The sequence below is a fragment of the Haliotis rufescens genome, unplaced genomic scaffold (assembly GCF_023055435.1).
Source record: "Haliotis rufescens isolate VD_foot unplaced genomic scaffold, xgHalRufe1.0.p SCAF_31, whole genome shotgun sequence".
Lineage (NCBI taxonomy): Eukaryota > Metazoa > Mollusca > Gastropoda > Lepetellida > Haliotidae > Haliotis > Haliotis rufescens.
In genome coordinates, this window is record NW_025964013.1 from 3,857,479 (window position 1) to 3,876,676 (window position 19,198).

The following is a 19,198-nucleotide window of genomic DNA, read 5'->3' on the forward strand; positions in this document are numbered from 1 at the left end:
GGGGAATACAGTTAGTCTTTGAGACAGGGTCCTTCTCTCGCCGTGATGACATTCGCGTAAAATAACCATGTGATATACTTTCGAGAAAAAGTTGCTCTTTGGTACGTACATTACTAACCAGAAAAAGATACCCTTTATTGAATTTGACCACTTTATTAAATTCTGCATTTTTCTATATATATCCTTAGACTTTAAGGCCGTGGCCTAATTTGCACGTGTATATTAATGCACCGCCCCTTCCTCGCATGTATCAACGCAATTGTGGTCACACCCAACACTGTCACCTTAAGTTCCATGAATGTTTTATGACAAAACATTTATCAGGCAAATATTTAAACATTATGTTCTTTCGATAACATAACATTCACACCATTTTATGTAAAGCACAGTTACACTTTTTCCTATACATGTATAGGTCAGGTGGTTCTTTTTGGTTTTTTGTTGCGTGGTTGTTTTTAACGGCGCACTGGGACATATTCCAGTTATTTGACAGCGGTCCATAAATAATCAACTCTGGACCAGACAATCCAGTGAATGACACCTTGCGCATCCACCCAGGCAAGAGATAAGAAGACGTTCCACCAGCCAAGTCATCGACCCTGACCACCCGATCCATTTAGTCGCCTCTTACAACAAACATCGATCGCTGGGAACCGATATCCTTACCCGGAATTATCATGGGTTAGAGGAAGTGTAACAGGCTTGGTGACATACGTGAATCTTCGTCATTGCATGTTGATCAAAGGAAAGATGTATTTGTATTTGAATGATTTATTCAGGAATAACCATTTTAATATTACATTTAAGACGTTGTATTGCCTTCGTCAGATCGATGAAATGTCTACGAAAAATTAAAAAAATGTTTTTATTATGTCGCAAATACAACGAAAATGATACATAATTAAATATTTCATGTTTGATAAACTTTGAGATAGATAAAACTGATGATGGGTCCGTTTACCCCTCCAAAAATTTAAGTGACACTGCTCGCCAAAACAGTGAGTGAGTGAGCCGGGATTAACGCTGTGAACAGTCATAGGATAACATATATATTACACATCGTGTCGGAAGGCATGTGCTTTGCAAAAAGGTGAGAGTATCCTGCCCAACACGGATCCTCAAGACACGTTAAACATCTACGTTTCCATGGCTAATCGCGTAGGTTCAGAGGTATGTCATACTGTCTCCACATGATCCTCTTGTCGGAACAAATTCAATTTTACTTTTCATTTGCAGGCAAACATATCTAATGCAAACAACAACACTGTAAAATGTCAACAAGCACATAAGATTATTCATATCCTTTATTGGAACCGCTCTTCTCAGGCTTTCAACCTGTGAGTGGGTGAGTATCGTTTAACGCCGCTTTAAGCAATATTCCAGCAATATCAAAGTTTGGGACACCAGAAATGGGCTCCACACATTGTACTCATGTCGGGAATCGAACCTGGGTCTTCGGCGTGACAAGCAAACGCTTTTAACCACCAGGCCCTCGACCGCCCCTTTTAAACCTGTGTGAACCTAAATATATCGTCTTAAGTCACTGTCCACAGTTCACCACCACCACTGTAAACGACCCCTCCACTCTTCAAAACCGTACAATCAGATGTATGTATGTCGTACGCTACGTAGGCACACTCGGACATCATCACACAGACAGCCGCACACTCCTGTACAGTGTCCTTGGTGATTGTCTGGATCACCGTGACAGCTGGTGCAATGTTAGGTTTGGTGAACGACTGGTCCACTCGGGTGCAGGTTTGTATGAAGTTCACCGAAGCCAGGAACACGGGTGCGATTGTCGTAGGAGCAATAGTTGTTGTCGTTGTAGTTGTTGTAGTAGTAGGTGTTGTAGGGGTGGTAGTAGTGGCTGTTGTAGTTGGATCATCTGTTAGAGGGAAGAAGGAACGCTTAGTGTATAATCCAGTACTAGAATGCCACTGAACAATGTCCCAGAAAACCTATACAGGCTAAATTACCTACAACGATTATGAATAGAACAAATGGTGATAGCAAGCCTACTAAAAACCTTTTTAGCTTGTGTATCCTTCCCCTGAAAGCAGATATTTTACGCCTAAATGATACCTATATGCATGAAGATCTGAAGAAGTAATCGAACTAAAGGATTATTGGGGTCTTAAGCCATTCAGATGTTAACTTTCTCAAATGTTTCCCTTTCATGGAATTTCGATTTGAACAAAGTACAACTCACAAAGAACACACACAAAGAACACCGTACATAGTACACCATTTGAATGCAGATGCCAAGACGTATACAATATCCACAATGGTATAATTTCACGCATTTATCGTCTCCATTTGTAGCTACCCTATTATATTAGAGATACCGAATTGAGGTATGTGCTTGTCTGAAACGAGGTGTCTTCTGATCTTCACGCAGAGAGGCATTGTATTGGATTGACATATAGTTTTTTTTATGAGATTAGATTTTATATTGCAGTATTTTGTGGCAATCATTCATATGGTGTATGTTTAGGAACATTGCAGGTTTCACGCAGAGGTATTGTATTGGAGTGACATATAGTTTTTTTATGAGATTAGATATTGTATGGGATCTGTTTTAACTTTTATTCGTTTTCTCTTTCTCATAACCTCAGTCTACTCTGACCTCTTCTATGATCCTTCTCAGGTAAGGAATACGATGACGATTATACACACATTACAAGCCAATGCTTCAAGATTCATACAGGAATACCAGAAACGATATATAAATGTTCATTAAAACGTGACTTTACCTTGAACACAAACAGGATTTGCCTTGTAATAGAAGTTATTCTTCCAGGTACCATCGGTTCCGCAGTGCTTCATACCCTTGTCGTACGATGATGTGGAAGTGAGGGTCGCACCGGGCACGCAAATAAACGTGATAGTTTGGTAGATTTTGTATTCACCAGCCACGTTGGGCTCCGCATTCGTAACTGTCGGTGGATCCAAACACCTGACAGCACCTTAAAAAAACCACATTGTTGCATTAGGTCGGATATCCCAAGAGGGGAAATGTTGAAGGTATAAATGATATTAAGTTAGTGTGAATGTTGTAATACACAATACATCAACATTTACTTTTACTTTTGCAATACGATGAAAAGATTCATTCTTAAGTGGGTAGTATCAATTCAAAGGAGACTTTTCTACATTTGTCTCTTAAAATATACGAAATCGACAATGAGGGTATTGACATTTTGTCCTTCAGTTGTATCACCAACACTTTGTAAAGTCACCATTCAAAAGTATGTCACGCGAGCAATGTGTGTCTAGGATACGACAGTTACAGACCGGAATATTGCTGATTGCAGCGTTAAACAACAAATAAACAAACAAACAAAAATCATATGCTCACTTGTCCTAATGGCGCATGTATCAGGACAGGAGGCCACTGTAGCAGGATTTGTTTCACATTTCCCTTCACTGGCCCACTGTCTACAGTTACAGCTGGTATCTCCTGATGAAGCTGAAAGTAGCATATGTGACTGTTGAATATGACTGCTGTATGATTTTAGTTTTTGAGTTGTCGAATAGTCATCCGTATATCTGTTATGTTCACCTAATACCTTTTAGATGTTTCCTCCTTTTAAGAAATTGGAGGAAGTGGTAGCAAAATCCAGATATCCTCCATACCCAGATGACATAATCGTGTACATATCTAGGATAAACTTACGGTCGCATTCTGATGGTGTGTTGCAGGAAAGAGCACAGTCACAATTCACAGAAGAACTACGATAACATTCGAAGTAGCTGGCCCAATTCTGACACGCGGTCTTTGTGTCTGTGCATGTTCCTATAACAGAAAGTCAAAACTCAAACATAAAGAGAATTAACATCCATATCACATCGGGTTGTGTGGTATATTTATTATACTTTGGACTACTTTTCAGTGATACGGAAAGGTTAAAACATTTATAGGCCTAACTATTGAGCTCATTGCCATTTCATTGTATTACCAAAGTGTGTTCAGAATATGACTCCGAAAGTTTTCAAAGAAGAAGGCCCACTGAACACAAGCCCCAGCTGTGTCTCTGTATGTTACTATCGAACCAAGTATACGTAACCGTCACTGACTGTGCCCAAGGAATCCAAACCATTAAGTGTACAAAGAGGATTATTATGCTTCATATATTATGTAAATAATGGATGGACCATTCATTGTGAAACATATCCACACACTGCTGTATGTTTAGGAACATTGCAGGTTTCAAACCCTATTCAAAAACGTTTGATCCATCAATCAATTGCCACACACAGATGCATTTGTTTCACATCTACAATGAATGGTAGTCTCCTAGGTCAATGTGCACATATGAATTGTCAATCCAAGATAATGACCAGTGTAGGTTATCCACCGAAACAGGTTCCATTTGGCGTAAGGACAAAATAGCTATGAGAATTATACGAAATTGGCCACTGAAAATCGGTAATCACACCAGGTGTGTCAAGTCAAGTTTTATGTAAATGGAAACAACATTACCTAATAAAGTAGTAGGAGCCGGTGTAGTTGTAGTTGTAGTCGTGGTGGCTGTTGTGGTCGTTGGAGCTGGTGTGGCTATTCAAAGGAAATTCTTGAGAATTAGTACTGCTTTGTGATGAAACATTGCAAGACATTTGCAGCTGTCAGCTACAGTAGAAAATAGGTATTTAATCCTCGAAATATAAAAGTACGTATTATGATGTATGCCATGCATGACATGTGCCATTTACATTATTCACATGAATTTCCTAAGGTATTTTGTGGCAATCATTCATTTCGTCTGTAAATGGAGGCATTCGAGTTTTTTCTCTTTCTCAATATCATTATTCCCAAAGTTTGCCGTCCCAATCTAAATGAAGGTTCGATGGATTCTTGAGCCAATCAGATGTCAGTTTTCTGAAAGATTCGCCGAAATTTCCTCACCACCTCGATCTAAAATGTTCTGTCTTAGCAAAGCATAACCCACACAGAACACACATATACCATAAACAGAACACTCGGTTTGATGTCGATGTATGCAATATTCACAACAATATAAAGCCGCAACTTTAATATCCTGCATTCGCCGCAATCCGAGTGAAATCGAGATCTGATGTTCTTGTCTGAATGCCTCTGCTTATATGTTTTGAGAAGTTAGAAGCACCAAGGCCGACTGGTTGATAAGGAGGTTCACCTGACGCGACTTCCTGTGGAGATGTCGTCTGGTCTTCAAGCAGAGAGGTATTGTATTGGAGTGACATATAGTTTTTTTATGAGATTGGATTTTGTATGGGATTTGATTTAACTTTCATTTGTTTTTGTTTTCATTTTCTCATAGCCTCAGTCTACGCTGACCTACTGTATGATCCTTCCCAGGTTAAGAATGCTTCAAGATTCATACAGGAATACCAGAAACGATATATAAATGTTCATAAAAACGTGACTTTACCTTGAACACAAACAGGATTTGTCTTGAAATAGAAGTTATTCTTCCAGGTACCATCGGTTGCGCAGTGCTTCATACCCTTGTCGTACGATGATGTGGAAGTGAGGGTCGCACCGGGCACGCAAATAAACGTGATAGTTTGGTAGATTTTGTATTCACCAGCCACGTTGGGCTCCGCATTCGTAACTGTCGGTGGATCCGGACACCTGACAGCACCTTAAAAACAGCAACATTGTTGCATTAGGTCGGATATCCCAAGAGGGGAAATGTTGAAGGTATAAATGATATTAAGTTAGTGTGAACGTTGTAATGTAGATATTGGAGATATTCGCGACACAATACATCTACATTTACTTTTACTTTTGCAATACGATGAAAAGATTCATTCTTAAGTAGGTAGTATCAATACAAAGGAGACTTTTCTACATTTGTCTCTTAAAATATACGAAATCGACAATGAGGGTATTGACATTTTGTCCTTCAGTTGTATCACCAACACTTTGTAACGTCACCATTCAAAAGTATGTCACGCGAGCAATGTGTGTCTAGGATACGACAGTTACAGACCGGAATATTGCTGATTGCAGCGTTTAACAACAAATAAACAAACAAACAAAAACCATATGCTCACTTGTCCTAATGGCGCATGTATCAGGACAGGAGGCCACTGTAGCAGGATTTGTTTCACATTTCCCTTCACTGGCCCACTGTCTACAGTTACAGCTGGTATCTCCTGATGAAGCTGAAAGTAGCATATGTGACTGTTGAATATGACTGCTGTATGATTTTAGTTTTTGAGTTGTCGAATATTCATCCGTATATCTGTTATGTTCACCTAATACCTTTTAGTTGTTTCCTCCTTTTAAGAAATTGGAGGAAGTGGTAGCAAAATCCAGATATCCTCCATACCCAGATGACATAATCGTGTACATATCTAGGATAAACTTACGGTCGCATTCTGATGGTGTGTTGCAGGAAAGAGCACAGTCACAATTCACAGAAGAACTACGATAACATTCGAAGTAGCTGGCCCAATTCTGACACGCGGTCTTTGTGTCTGTGCATGTTCCTATAACAGAAAGTCAAAACTCAAACATAAAGAGAATTAACATCCCCATCACATCGGGTTGTGTGGTATATTTATTATACTTTGGACTACTTTTCAGTGATACGGAAAGGTTAAAACATTTATAGGCCTAACTATTGAGCTCAATGCCATTTCATTGTATTACCGAAGTGTGTTCAGAATATGACTCCGAAAGTTTTCAAAGAAGAAGGCCCACCGAACACAAGCCCTAGCTGTGTCTCTGTATGTTACTATCAAACCAAGTATACGTAGCCGTCACTGACTGTGCCCAAGGAACCCAAACCATTAAGAGTACAAACAGGGTTATTACGCTTTATACATTATGTTAATAATGGATGGACCATTCATTGTGAAACATATCCACACACTGCTGTATGTTTAGGAACATTGCAGGTTTCAAACCCTATTCAAAAACGTTTGATCCATCAATCAATTGCCACACACAGATGCATTTGTTTCACATCTACAATAAATGGTAGTCTCCTTGATCAATGTGCACATATGAATTGTCAATCCAAGATAATGACCAGTGTAGATTATCCGCCGAAACAGGTTCCATTTGGCGTAAAGGACAAAATAGCTATGAGAATTATACGAAATTGGCCACTGAAAATCGGTAATCACACCAGGTGTGTCAAGTCAAGATTTAATGTAAATGGAAACAACATTACCTAATAGTGTAGTAGGAGCCGGTGTAGTTGTAGTTGTAGTCGTGGTGGTTGTTGTGGTCGTTGGAGCTGGTGTGGCTATTCAAAGGAAATTCTTGAGAATTAGTACTGCTTTGTGATGAAACATTGCAAGACATTTGCAGCTGTCAGCTACAGTAGAAAATAGGTATTTAATCCTCGAAATTTAAAAGTACGTATTATGATGTATGCCATGCATGACATGTGCCATTTACATTATTCACATGAATTTCCTAAGGTATTTTGTGGCAATCATTCATTTCGTCTGTAAATTGAGGCATTCGAGTTTTTCCTCTTTCTCAATATCATTATTCCCAAAGTTTGCCGTCCCAATCTAAATGAAGGTTAGATGGATTCTTGAGCCAATCAGATGTCAGTTTTCTGAAAGATTCGCCGACATTTCCTCACCACCTCGATCTAAAATGTTCTGTCTTAGCAAAGCATAACCCACACAGAACACACATATATCATACACAGAACACTCGGTTTGATGTCGATGTATGCAATATTCACAACAATATAAAGCCGCAACTTTAATATCCTGCATTCGCCGCAAACCGAGTGAAATCGAGATCTGATGTTCTTGTCTGAATGCCTCTGCTTATATGTTTTGAGAAGTTAGAAGCACCAAGGCTGACTGGTTGATAAGGAAGTTCACCTGACGCGACTTCCTGTGGAGATGTCGTCTGGTCTTCAAGCAGAGAGGTATTGTATTGGAGTGACATATAGTTTTTTTTATGAGATTGGATTTTGTATGGGATTTGATTTAACTTTCATTTGTTTTTGTTTTCATTTTCTCATAGCCTCAGTCTACGCTGACCTATTGTATGATCCTTCCCAGGTTAAGAATGCTTCAAGATTCATACAGGAATACCAGAAACGATATATAAATGTTCATAAAAACGTGACTTTACCTTGAACACAAACAGGATTTGTCTTGAAATAGAAGTTATTCTTCCAGGTACCATCGGTTGCGCAGTGCTTCATACCCTTGTCGTACGATGATGTGGAAGTGAGGGTCGCACCGGGCACGCAAATAAACGTGATAGTTTGGTAGATTTTGTATTCACCAGCCACGTTGGGCTCCGCATTCGTAACTGTCGGTGGATCCGGACACCTGACAGTACCTTAAAAACAACAACATTGTTGCATTAGGTCGGATATCCCAAGAGGGGAAATGTTGAAGGTATAAATGATATTAAGTTAGTGTGAACGTTGTAATACACAATACATCAACATTTACTTTTACTTTTGCAATACGATGAAAAGATTCATTCTTAAGTAGGTAGTATCAATTCAAAGGAGACTTTTCTACATTTGTCTCTTAAAATATACGAAATCGACAATGAGGGTATTGACATTTTGTCCTTCAGTTGTATCACCAACACTTTGTAAAGTCACCATTCAAAAGTATGTCACGCGAGCAATGTGTGTCTAGGATACAGACCGGAATATTGCTGATTGCAGCGTTAAACAACAAATAAACAAACAAACAAAAACCATATGCTCACTTGTCCTAATGGCGCATGTATCAGGACAGGAGGCCACTGTAGCAGGATTTGTTTCACATTTCCCTTCACTGGCCCACTGTCTACAGTTACAGCTGGTATCTCCTGATGAAGCTGAAAGTAGCATATGTGACTGTTGAATATGACTGCTGTATGATTTTAGTTTTTGAGTTGTCGAATAGTCATCCGTATATCTGTTATGTTCACCTAATACCTTTTAGATGTTTCCTCCTTTTAAGAAATTGGAGGAAGTGGTAGCAAAAGCCAGATACCCTCCATACCCAGATGACATAATCGTGTACATATCTAGGATAAACTTACGGTCGCATTCTGATGGTGTGTTGCAGGAAAGAGCACAGTCGCAATTCAGAGAAGAAACACGATAACATTCGAAGTAGCTGGCCCAATTCGGACATCCGCCCTGTGTGTCTGTGCATGCTCCTACAACAGAAAGTCAAAACTCAAGCATAAAAGAGAATGAATATCCTCATCACATCTTGTTGGGTGGTATATTTAGCAATTAGTTCAGGTCTTTTTTGGGTACAAATAACTTTTAACTACTTATCAGTGATACAGAATAGATCAAACATTTGATAGACTTAACTATTCAGCTAAATGCCATTGAAATTGTAGCACCGAAGTGTAATCAGAATAGGGGTAGAGAGAAAGAGAGAGGCAGAGAGAGAGACCAAGTCAAAAGACTCCTTTTGTAGTTGACTCAACCATCCGTTGTATAGGGTACGAAAAATCTTGTCATACCTCCAGGTCCAGTTCCATTCAAAATGCACCTGATTTTCATCAACAGTGAAGGTGATACAGACTAAAATCTTCCCGAGTGTAGTTCCACAAGTTGGAGTGTTAACCTTGGTACGAATGAGTGTAGTTGTAATATTACACTACTGATATAACGGAATAAATCGTGATTGTTGTATTTACCATCATATTGTTTCAAATGTGCCACAACACATCGTTCAATGATCCGTTTTGTCAAATATAGTTCCAGGAAATTGCTTGTCAATGACCAGATTTTCAAACAGGGCCATTTCTTTGATAGGTATTTAGAAGTTGGAGTACTAAGTAAGGATAAGAATTTATGGATCAACAACTTTTTTATTACAATTAAGAGCGACGTTTCGGTGTAGGTTCTAACACCCTTATCAAGCAAGTGATATACAGAGTGTGGCTGACAAGTATATGTACAGGTAGAAAGCAATGTTTACAGTAGAGTACAGTACTAGTATCAGATGTAGTTATTCTTGAGTGGAGAAGCCTGTTATGTACACACAAGGGTAGTAATGGCAATCATCGGTGAAGGCTCATTTATTTACTTCAGACGCTGAAGTACACGTGTTCGATTGGATTGAGATCTGGAGATCTCGACGACCTGGGAAAGTCGTTGATGTTGGCATTATACAGGGAGACTACCATGACACGAGCTCTGTGCGGTGGAGCTTTGTCCTTTTGAAACAGCTCCATCTGGCGGTCAATGATTGGAAGAAAGCGAGGTTGAAGAATTTGATTAATGTAGAGATTTGCTGTCAAAGTTCCCTGAACCACAACCAAGTCAGATCTCGTGGTATAGGATAGGCCCCACACACCATGACACTACCGCCACCAAAATTGTCGAATTCAAGTACACAATGTGGGGCAAAACGCTTATTTCGACGACGATCGATAAACACGTTGTCTTCCATCTTGTCGGTGAAGAAAAAATCTTGATTCATCACTAAACCATACTCCTCTCCAGTTTCTCAAATTCCAAGGCTGTAAGGTATGGCATCAACGCAAGCGTCGCTGTCGATGGATCTGGGTCGGATTCCAGGCTCGCGATGATGGTTCCTGACAGCATGGTCCGATATCCTCCTTAAACCAGGGATGTGTCCTGCAGTCTCCTTAGCTGTGGCATTGCGATGGCGTAGGTGGAACAGTCGAATGTAGCGATCCTGTCCAGGGGTGGTAGCTCTTGGTCGGCCGGTTCTCGGACATTCTGCAGTGGAATTGAACTGTGTGTATCGATCACGAAGACGTCAAATGGTGCTGTGGTGGACGTTGAAGTGGCGTGCAACAGAAGGCTGCGATTCCCCTCTTTGGATACGTCCTATGGCTATGCTCCGATCGGCAGCGATGAGTCTCGTCATTTTCGAATGACAAGTTATTGGCTAATGCTTGCCTTTTTATAACCACTACCATGCGTTACGAATGCCATAACTTGCACGTTTGTTGTTTCAGTCAGGTTCAATGAACTACATACTACCCGTGCGTTTCTCTTTTTGAAGAGTGTATACTCAGATAACATCCTCATTAGATGGGAAAGGTATGTTGAGAACTGCCTCAGTACGTCAGTCATACATTTACGTTATACATTTACATCAAGTCCAAGACGTCAAAATGGCCGATATTTGACATATCTCTACAATCACCTTTCGAGGTATCGGCCAGCTTGTAATAGTAAATCTCTCCCGTCACGTTTATCGTGTAGGGCATTTTGACGTCTTGGACATGATGTAAATGATGTATATATACATATACTCCTAAAAAAAACAACTTGACACTGATTTTCAAAATGTAATATAATGCGATTGTTTCAAAATAGGACACAGAAACCATAATTGAAACACTGTTTGAAGATCAATGTACACAATGTTCAAAACATTAATCGTGTCACCTAGACAGACACACGTACACGATACAGTTAATGTCACAGGGGTACAGAAAATGTCAGTATCGGTTGTGCCCACCACGTGCATCAATCACCGCTTGACACCGACGACCCATAGATGCAATCAAGTTGTCAATAACACGCTGTTGGATGTGCTGCCTTTCATGCTGAAGTGCATCAAGAAGAGCCGGAAGTGTTTGGGGCGGTGGATTCCTTCTGCGAACGTGTCGATCCAACTCGTCCCACAGATGCTCAATCGGGGACAAATCTGGTGACCGGGCTGGCCAAGGTAATGTCTGTAAGAAGTCCTGACAAACACGTCCAATATGCGGTCGAGCGTTGTCCTGCTGGAACTGTCCGCCATGAACGTTGACGTGAGAAAGAACGTAAGGCTGTAGGATCAAGTCTCTGTAACGCACACCTGTCAATGCACCTTCCACATGCACGAGAGGCGTACTACCATCGTTATGAATTCCGGCCCATACCATGACACTCCCACCGCCAAATGGGACAACCTGCTGCACACAGTTTGGGGCGTTACGTTCACCCCGACGTCTGTAGACACGTGCGCGCCCATCAGCACGTGTGAGTAGGAAACGGGACTCGTCAGTAAACAGTACATTTCTCCACCTTTGCACGTGCCCATCTAACCCTATGTTGGCATCAAAGCAGACGGTCCGCCAGATGACGTGGGGTCACTACGTGATGTCGAACAGGTCTTCGTGCAAAAAGTCCAGCCTCCCTCAGTCTGTTGCGTACCGTTTGATCTGATATTCTGCGTACCCCAGGGATCTGTGTGGTTGTAGACGTGGCTGTGGTAGTGCGGTCTCGGAGGTGTCGAAGCCGGATGTATCGATCTTGTGCTTGGGTTGTCACCCTTGGTCTTCCTGACCTTGGTCTGTCGTCAACTCTGTTGGTGTTGTTGTATCGGGTCCACAGTGAGGAGATTGTCTATCTGGATACGCCAAATTTCCTGGCCACTTCTTGCTGAGTTGCTCCAGCTTGTAATCTCCCGATGGCGTTGTTCCGTTGAGCTGCATTCAGTCTTGGCATTCTGTCACCGCCTCTACTGCCGTTATAAGGACTTTGTATGAACAGCCGTTGATGTGGATTTTTATACCCATTCAGCAGGGGGGCCTGCATGCCTAAATGCAGGATCATGTGCTGCACGTTTTTAACAGGTGGTTGCGTTTGGATGAAGCTGTAAAATTGATCCCCAAACGCTACGTTTATGTGCTGTGCATGTGTTGTCGCGAATTAAAGACACATCATCTTTCTGTTTGACTAATTTGGTTCTCATTTTAATATAATTATTTTAGATATTTGGCAAAAAGTGGTTTTACATCTATGTCAAGTTTCTTTTTTTGAAGAGTATATATTTCGTAAAAGAAACGTCACCCAAAGTAACATTGCATGAAAAGTGATCATTTAATTTTTGTCAAAGTTTCTAAATTTTAACATTACCTTGTCCTGAAAAATAAAATTTTATGATAAAAAACAAAGCAGATGACAAAAAAACCGATCGCCCAAAACGCATCACAGCAACGGCCACAGACACCCGATGCACGTGAGTTCCGTGCAAATTGAAATGCACATGCATTTCCCATTTCTTGCCCTATAAAAATCCAAGAACTGCCAAGACTGACAAGAAATCAGCGACACCAAGCTCTTGGACGATTGCAAGCTGGACAAACCGCCCGGCAAGTAGCCAATGCATTTCAAGTCCACGTATGGACCATATACACGCTCCAGCAACGGTACCAGACCACTAACACTACAGATGACCAAGGGTCACCAGCCGACGTCAGGATCATCAGATTGTGCGACAGCATCTTCACGATCGCTTTGTTATTGCAGCGGAAACTGCTCGACAGACCATGTGGACACGCCAGCAACCTGGGACCGTCGTCAGTGGGCAACACAGCACCAGCATTGGCGCCACCAGCATTGGAGAAGAGTCCTCTTCTCAGACAAGAGCCGTTACTGTATATCAACAGCCGATTGCAGAGAGTCTGGCGACGCCGTGGGGAACATTATTCGGATGCTTGTGTTGTTGAGTGAGACTCATGGGATGGTCCGAGCATCATGGTGTGGGTAGGAATTGGTCTTGTACAGAGGGTCAGCGCTGTGGTCTTCCAGAACATCGGTCCAAGGAGAGGCAATGGTGTCACAGCAGCTCGGTACATTGATCAAGTCAATGTGGTCAGGGGCCTTCATCATTCGCCTCATCCATTCCATGTATCGACGCTGCACGGCAGTCATCAATGCACATGGCGGACACACGATATACTGACTTCTGATGCCGTTTTCTCAGAGACTAGTGTTGTGTTTCACTTTAAGAACATTTGACACTTTAATTTCAACCTTGATGATAAGTTTTGCTAAGTTTCATCTTTTTAATGTCTCAAAGTATGTTTATACTGTTTGGATAAGTAAGGTTTCTCATATATCTATTCATGGTGACGTTTCTTTTGCGGTTCAGTAGTATTGCTGTAGAGTGTCACTGTAGTCTTGACACGGATCGAGTAACTAACAGTGCCTCAGTTTTGTCAGGCTTGATTGGTGTAGTGTGGTCAATAATTTCCGTTAGTTCAATGCAAGCGATGAGCTGCGTGTGATACGCATACTGCTGGTGATCCACGTCATGCTGTTTTGTGATCTCCCCAATCTTTGTTATGTATAACACAAAACACCAGGGTATACATGTAGTTTAGTATACGGGAGACAAAATACATGGCGACCTGTTTTAATTATGAATTGAGTGTGGTATTGGTCCATTCTCTGTCGACTGGCGTTGTCACGTTTCAATACTCTCACATTGTAAATAACAATGTATGTACAATCCTTGGAGAAAAAACTCCCTGGAGCTAACTGAGGCTTTGCCTGGTACTTGTATGCGGTGTGTCGAGTATTGTTCCATGAGTGAATGAGTGAGTGAGCATATTTTACGCCGCTTTTAACAATATCCCAGCAATATCACATTCACATATTGTACCCATATGGGAAATCGAACCCGGGTCTTCGGCGTAACGAACGAACGCTTTAACCACAAGGCTACCCTACCGCCCCTATTGTGCCATGGATAATCAAAATATGTTATTAGATACATTGGCCTTTAACGATATAATGACTGGACGCATGCTGTCCAAACCATTTGCGAATTGAAGCGTGAACAATATATCAGTGTAAAGTTACCTTTATGCCAAATGACGGGTTACTGTTTCGTCGTAGTTTACGGTGTATTGTGGCTATTACTAAATACATACTACACGCTTGTGCAGTCATATATTAATGACACTATGTAGCTGATAACGTATATATAAGGTGAAATAACACCGTTGGCATTATATGCTAGCTATTGTGCCATTGTATGAAAAGACGTTCATTTGAACTTTCCATCACAAAAACCGAAAATGACTGGCTTAGAGCTATCTTTGACACCATTGAGAACAAATTATACCACTGAGGTCCACATGTAAAACAGGCTATTGTAAAGCAGATCGGTACTCAGAAATCTTGAACGATCCTGGTGAACCCTCAGTTGTCGAATGTTAGCACATGCTGTCTACGGGTCTTTGATTGACCATTCTGCTGAAAACCTGATGTGTGATACTATGTTTAGGAGACTCGACATTACGTCATCGATTAGGTTCATTAGTTGTATTGATTTAAGCACTCATGAACAAAAGCATTTCAGGGAATCAGTAGAGTTGAAATAACTAGGCACTTATAGCACATACCGATTCTGAAACATAAAGTGATGATTTCTGTTGATGATATGAATACAGTTAACTACGGTTATAACGAACTCAAAGGGACCACTAATTTTAGTTCGTTATAACCGTAGTTCGTTATAAGCATATATACAGCATATATACAGCACATGGGCCGGACCAAAAAGCAGTTCGTTATATCCGTCAGTTCGTTATAAGGGTGTTCGTTATAAACGTAGGTTACTGTACTTGCATCGATAATGCAACTTTGATTCACTAAAGGAAACTTTTAAAACATGTGGGGAGACCATAAGGTTATAACGAACTCAAAGGGACTGCCAACTTTAGTTCGTAATAACCGTTGTTCGTTATAATCATATATACAGCATAAGTACAGCATATAGTCGGGACCATAAAAGTAAGTTCGTTATATCCGTCAGTTCGTTATAAGCGTGTTCGTGATTACCATACGTTACTGTAGATTGTAAACATGTATTGGAGAAAGAGGGTAATAAATGTCACGTCAATTCAAAGTACACTGACTTGAAAACATTGTATGGTATGATACTGTTCTAAGTCTGGTGGTATAAACAAATCATCCAACTGATGAAAATATCCTGCTACATAATGATTGGGTAACCCCTATATGACCTCATGATTAAAGGAGAGAGACGTGTTATCATGGCACGATGTGCACGAGGTCCTTGAAAACCTGTGTTTGGATGTATCGTGACAGAATCGTTACACATCATTATCAGAGAACACAACATTTGCTGCTGAATATTGCAACAACGGAATGAACCCATGCCCTCCCATCGCCGTTTGACTACCGAAGGATGAGGCTGATACCTAGGTGTGATGGTAACTGGGTCAACACAAAGTCACGCTTCAAACGTCCTTGGTGTCAGCTAAAATATACTCTTCAAAAATTGAAAGCCAGATTTGTGTGAGGCAGAAATATACATTTATACAAGGAACCCTTTCAGGTATTGAGCCAAAATGTTGTGGAGAGAACACTTGGTGATTGTAGTCATCTCAGTTATCTGTACATAGGAAAAGTCCAAGGGGAAGTTCAGCTATCATCAATAACGCGTATGTCCCCCGTTGAAATAGATAGCGGCCTGACATATCCTGCCCATGGAAGAGACGACTATGCAAATCACATCCTGGGGAATGGTAGCCCATGGCCAGTCGGCCTGCAACGCAAAAGCCAACTGCTGCAACGTCTGGGTTGTGGTTGACGTCGTCGGAGCCGCCTATCCAATTCATCCCGGTGGTGCTCTATCGGGTTCCAATCCGGGGATCTGGAGGGACAGCGGAAAACATTAACGTTGTTGTTGTGTAGACAGGCTCTTGTGATCTGTGTTGTATGCGTCGAGCGTAATCCTGCAGGAATACACCACTGCCGTTGGCTGCAATTGGGAGGACGTGTGTTTGGAGAATGTCGTTGATGTATCGTAGAGCCCTAAGATTGCCGTTGATATGGACCAAACCTGTCCTGCCATGATGAGAGATATCCGCCCACTTCATAACGCTACCCCGATGAAACCTGCCCACTTCCTGAACGCAGTCTGTAGACTCGTGCTCTTCAATCCTCTCGACGGAGGATAAATCTTGATCCAGCCATCTCTCCATCGCAGTTTAGGTAAAACCCTGTGTTGACGACACCAATACAGTCGACGATGTTGTCGACTCAATATGATGCGTCGAACAGGACGTGTTGCTCGTACACCTGCTGCTCTTAAACGGTTTCGTACGGTCTGGTCGGAGATTCGGCGCAGTCCGGGTATTTGGGATGCGGTTGGGGTGGCTATGGTCATCCTTTCACGTATGTGGCGCAGTCGGATGTAGCGATCTTGGACGGGGGTGGTTACTCTTGGGCGTCCAGACCTTGGCCGATCACGTGTTGATCAATGCTGTTGAAACCGATCCCATAGCCTTGTGATGGTGCTAGGGGCTACACTAAAACCCCGTCTACAGCTGATCGGGATTCCCCTACCTGCAAGCGACCTATGACGTTGTTTCTTTGCACTTCTGTTGATCTTGGCATGTTGTTGAACTGTCACTGTTCGATTTACGCAGATGTCAGGCAATCAAAATCTCTGCACTTTAATACTGTTTATAGTGCTGCTTTTTTGTAGAATCTATATAGAGTCGCTATCTATAGGACCTCTATAGGGTTTATATAGATCCCCAGAACATAAACTGACGTCCAAAAGAAACTTTACCAGAGTTTGAAATCACTCTTGCTCACAAACAACAAAATATACATGCATGAAGTGAAGTGTATTGAGAAGATCAATATATCAACATAATCAACACTGAAAATGACAATCAAACCGCGACCGAGAATGACGTCAGAGCCCCCCAAAGTTGGGTGTGGTACAAAACTCGAACTTTCAGAATCATGGACAATAGGCAGAGTACATAAACAATCGCTCACGTTCAATAACAAGTCATTAGAAGCGTGCGTGACTACCAAATGCCTCAATACACGCAAAAGCTCTTCGACGCACAGAAAAAGTCAGTCGTCTGATGAGGTCACGTGGGATTTGACGCCATTCTTCTTGGAGGGCCAAGATCGGTTCTTGCGACGATCCATCAAGTCCCAGATGTGTTCTATTGGGGACATGTCGGGTGAGCGAGCAGGCCACGGCAGGTCGTTGACGTTGTTGGCTGCGAGGAAGTTGGTGACAATTCTGGCTGTATGGGCTCTAGCGTTGCCATGCTGATAAATGACACCACGTGCCTGCTGTTGGAGAAATGGTAGGACAACTGGACGAAGAATGTTATCCATGTAACGCTGAGCTGTCAAGTTTCCGTCAACGATGACCAGCGGTGTCCTCACCTGCCCACATATCCCTCCCCACACCATGACACTCCCTCCACCATATGGTACGACCTCCTGCACGCAACACACCGCCGTTCGTTCACCCCTTCGGCGGTTAACACGTTGTCTTCCATCAGCCCTAAACATACAGAATCGACTTTCGTCAGTGAAGACATCCCTCTGCCAGTCACGACGTTGCCAACGTCGTACAGTCCGGGCCCATCTCAATCGCAGACGACGATGTTGCGCTGTCAATAGCTGTCCTCTGTATGGTCTAAAAGCCCTGATTCCATGAGCCCTAAGTATCCTGGCCACTGTCTGTCGACTAACCCTGTGACCTTAGGCATTTGTCGCCGATGACGTCACTGTCAGGAAGCGATTTCGGAGGTGCAAGGTACGCAAGTACCGGTCATCATGGGGCGTGGTCACCCTGGGTCTGCCTGTTCTTGGGCTGTCAGCGGTCCACCCTGTCTGTCTGTAACGTTGCATCAAGTTGGTAACGGCAACACGGGAGCATTTCCAAATGAGTTTTTCAAAACACGGTGTTCGTTTATAAGCTTAGTATATTTCGCTTCATATTATCTATACCAGTTGTAATTAGGGAAAAAAAATCATTTCATTCAAATTCAGGGAATCAGGGATGTATGTATCGTTGCAAGCTGACATATGTTGGAAGAAGTTGGTGTCCCATAAACAGCATACGCGTATGGTGATTTTATAAACACAATCCAACATGTTTTCGTCAGCGTTTCTATTTTCGTCTTTCTGAAACAAACTAAACCCATTCTGCACAACTATCCGACATTTTGATATTGGCATTGTTCAAAGGCATTGAAAACTGTAGATTCTAGCGTGGTGTGTAGACTGCCGAACCGGTGATCGTATGTTACAAAAATTCCTGTAATGCTCTATGTTGTAAGGGCACGGTATAGAATTTTCCACCAGCTTGTTAGGTTGTATTAATAGTGAGACAAGAGCGTGTACACTCTTCAAAAAAAAAAGAAACGCACATGTACATTTTAGTACATTTATTGTACCTAATAAATTTAATACTAGTATCACAGATACAAAGAAATGTTGGAGCTCGATAGTTACAAAGGCATCGAAAACTGTATATTGTCATATCACATAAGGCAACAAGGTTGCGCAGAACTCGTTGGCCAGTTGTTGGAGTGTCTGCAGCGTGTTCTGAATTGACGTACACGTCGATCGAGCTCATACCAGAGGTGTTCAATTGGGTTGAGTTCTGGAGATCTCGACACCCAGGGCAAGTCGTTGATGTTGGCATTATGAAGGTAGTCAAC

The 19,198-nt window shown here is 41.8% G+C and overlaps 1 protein-coding gene across 1 annotated transcript; it reads right to left on the minus strand.

Moving 5' to 3' along the window:
- Positions 1–819: 819 nt before the first annotated feature.
- Positions 820–10,830, minus strand: LOC124136806 (mucin-5AC-like). Its single transcript, XM_046502855.2, has 13 exons — positions 10,788–10,830; positions 9,014–9,133; positions 8,696–8,806; positions 8,099–8,311; positions 7,170–7,244; positions 6,361–6,480; positions 6,043–6,153; positions 5,415–5,627; positions 4,487–4,561; positions 3,680–3,799; positions 3,362–3,472; positions 2,757–2,969; positions 820–1,888 (listed from the first exon to the last, which is right to left on the minus strand). The coding sequence occupies exons 1-13, from the start codon at positions 10,828–10,830 to the stop codon at positions 1,536–1,538; spliced, it is 1,878 nt and encodes a 625-aa protein (XP_046358811.2). The 3' UTR covers positions 820–1,535.
- Positions 10,831–19,198: the final 8,368 nt, after the last annotated feature.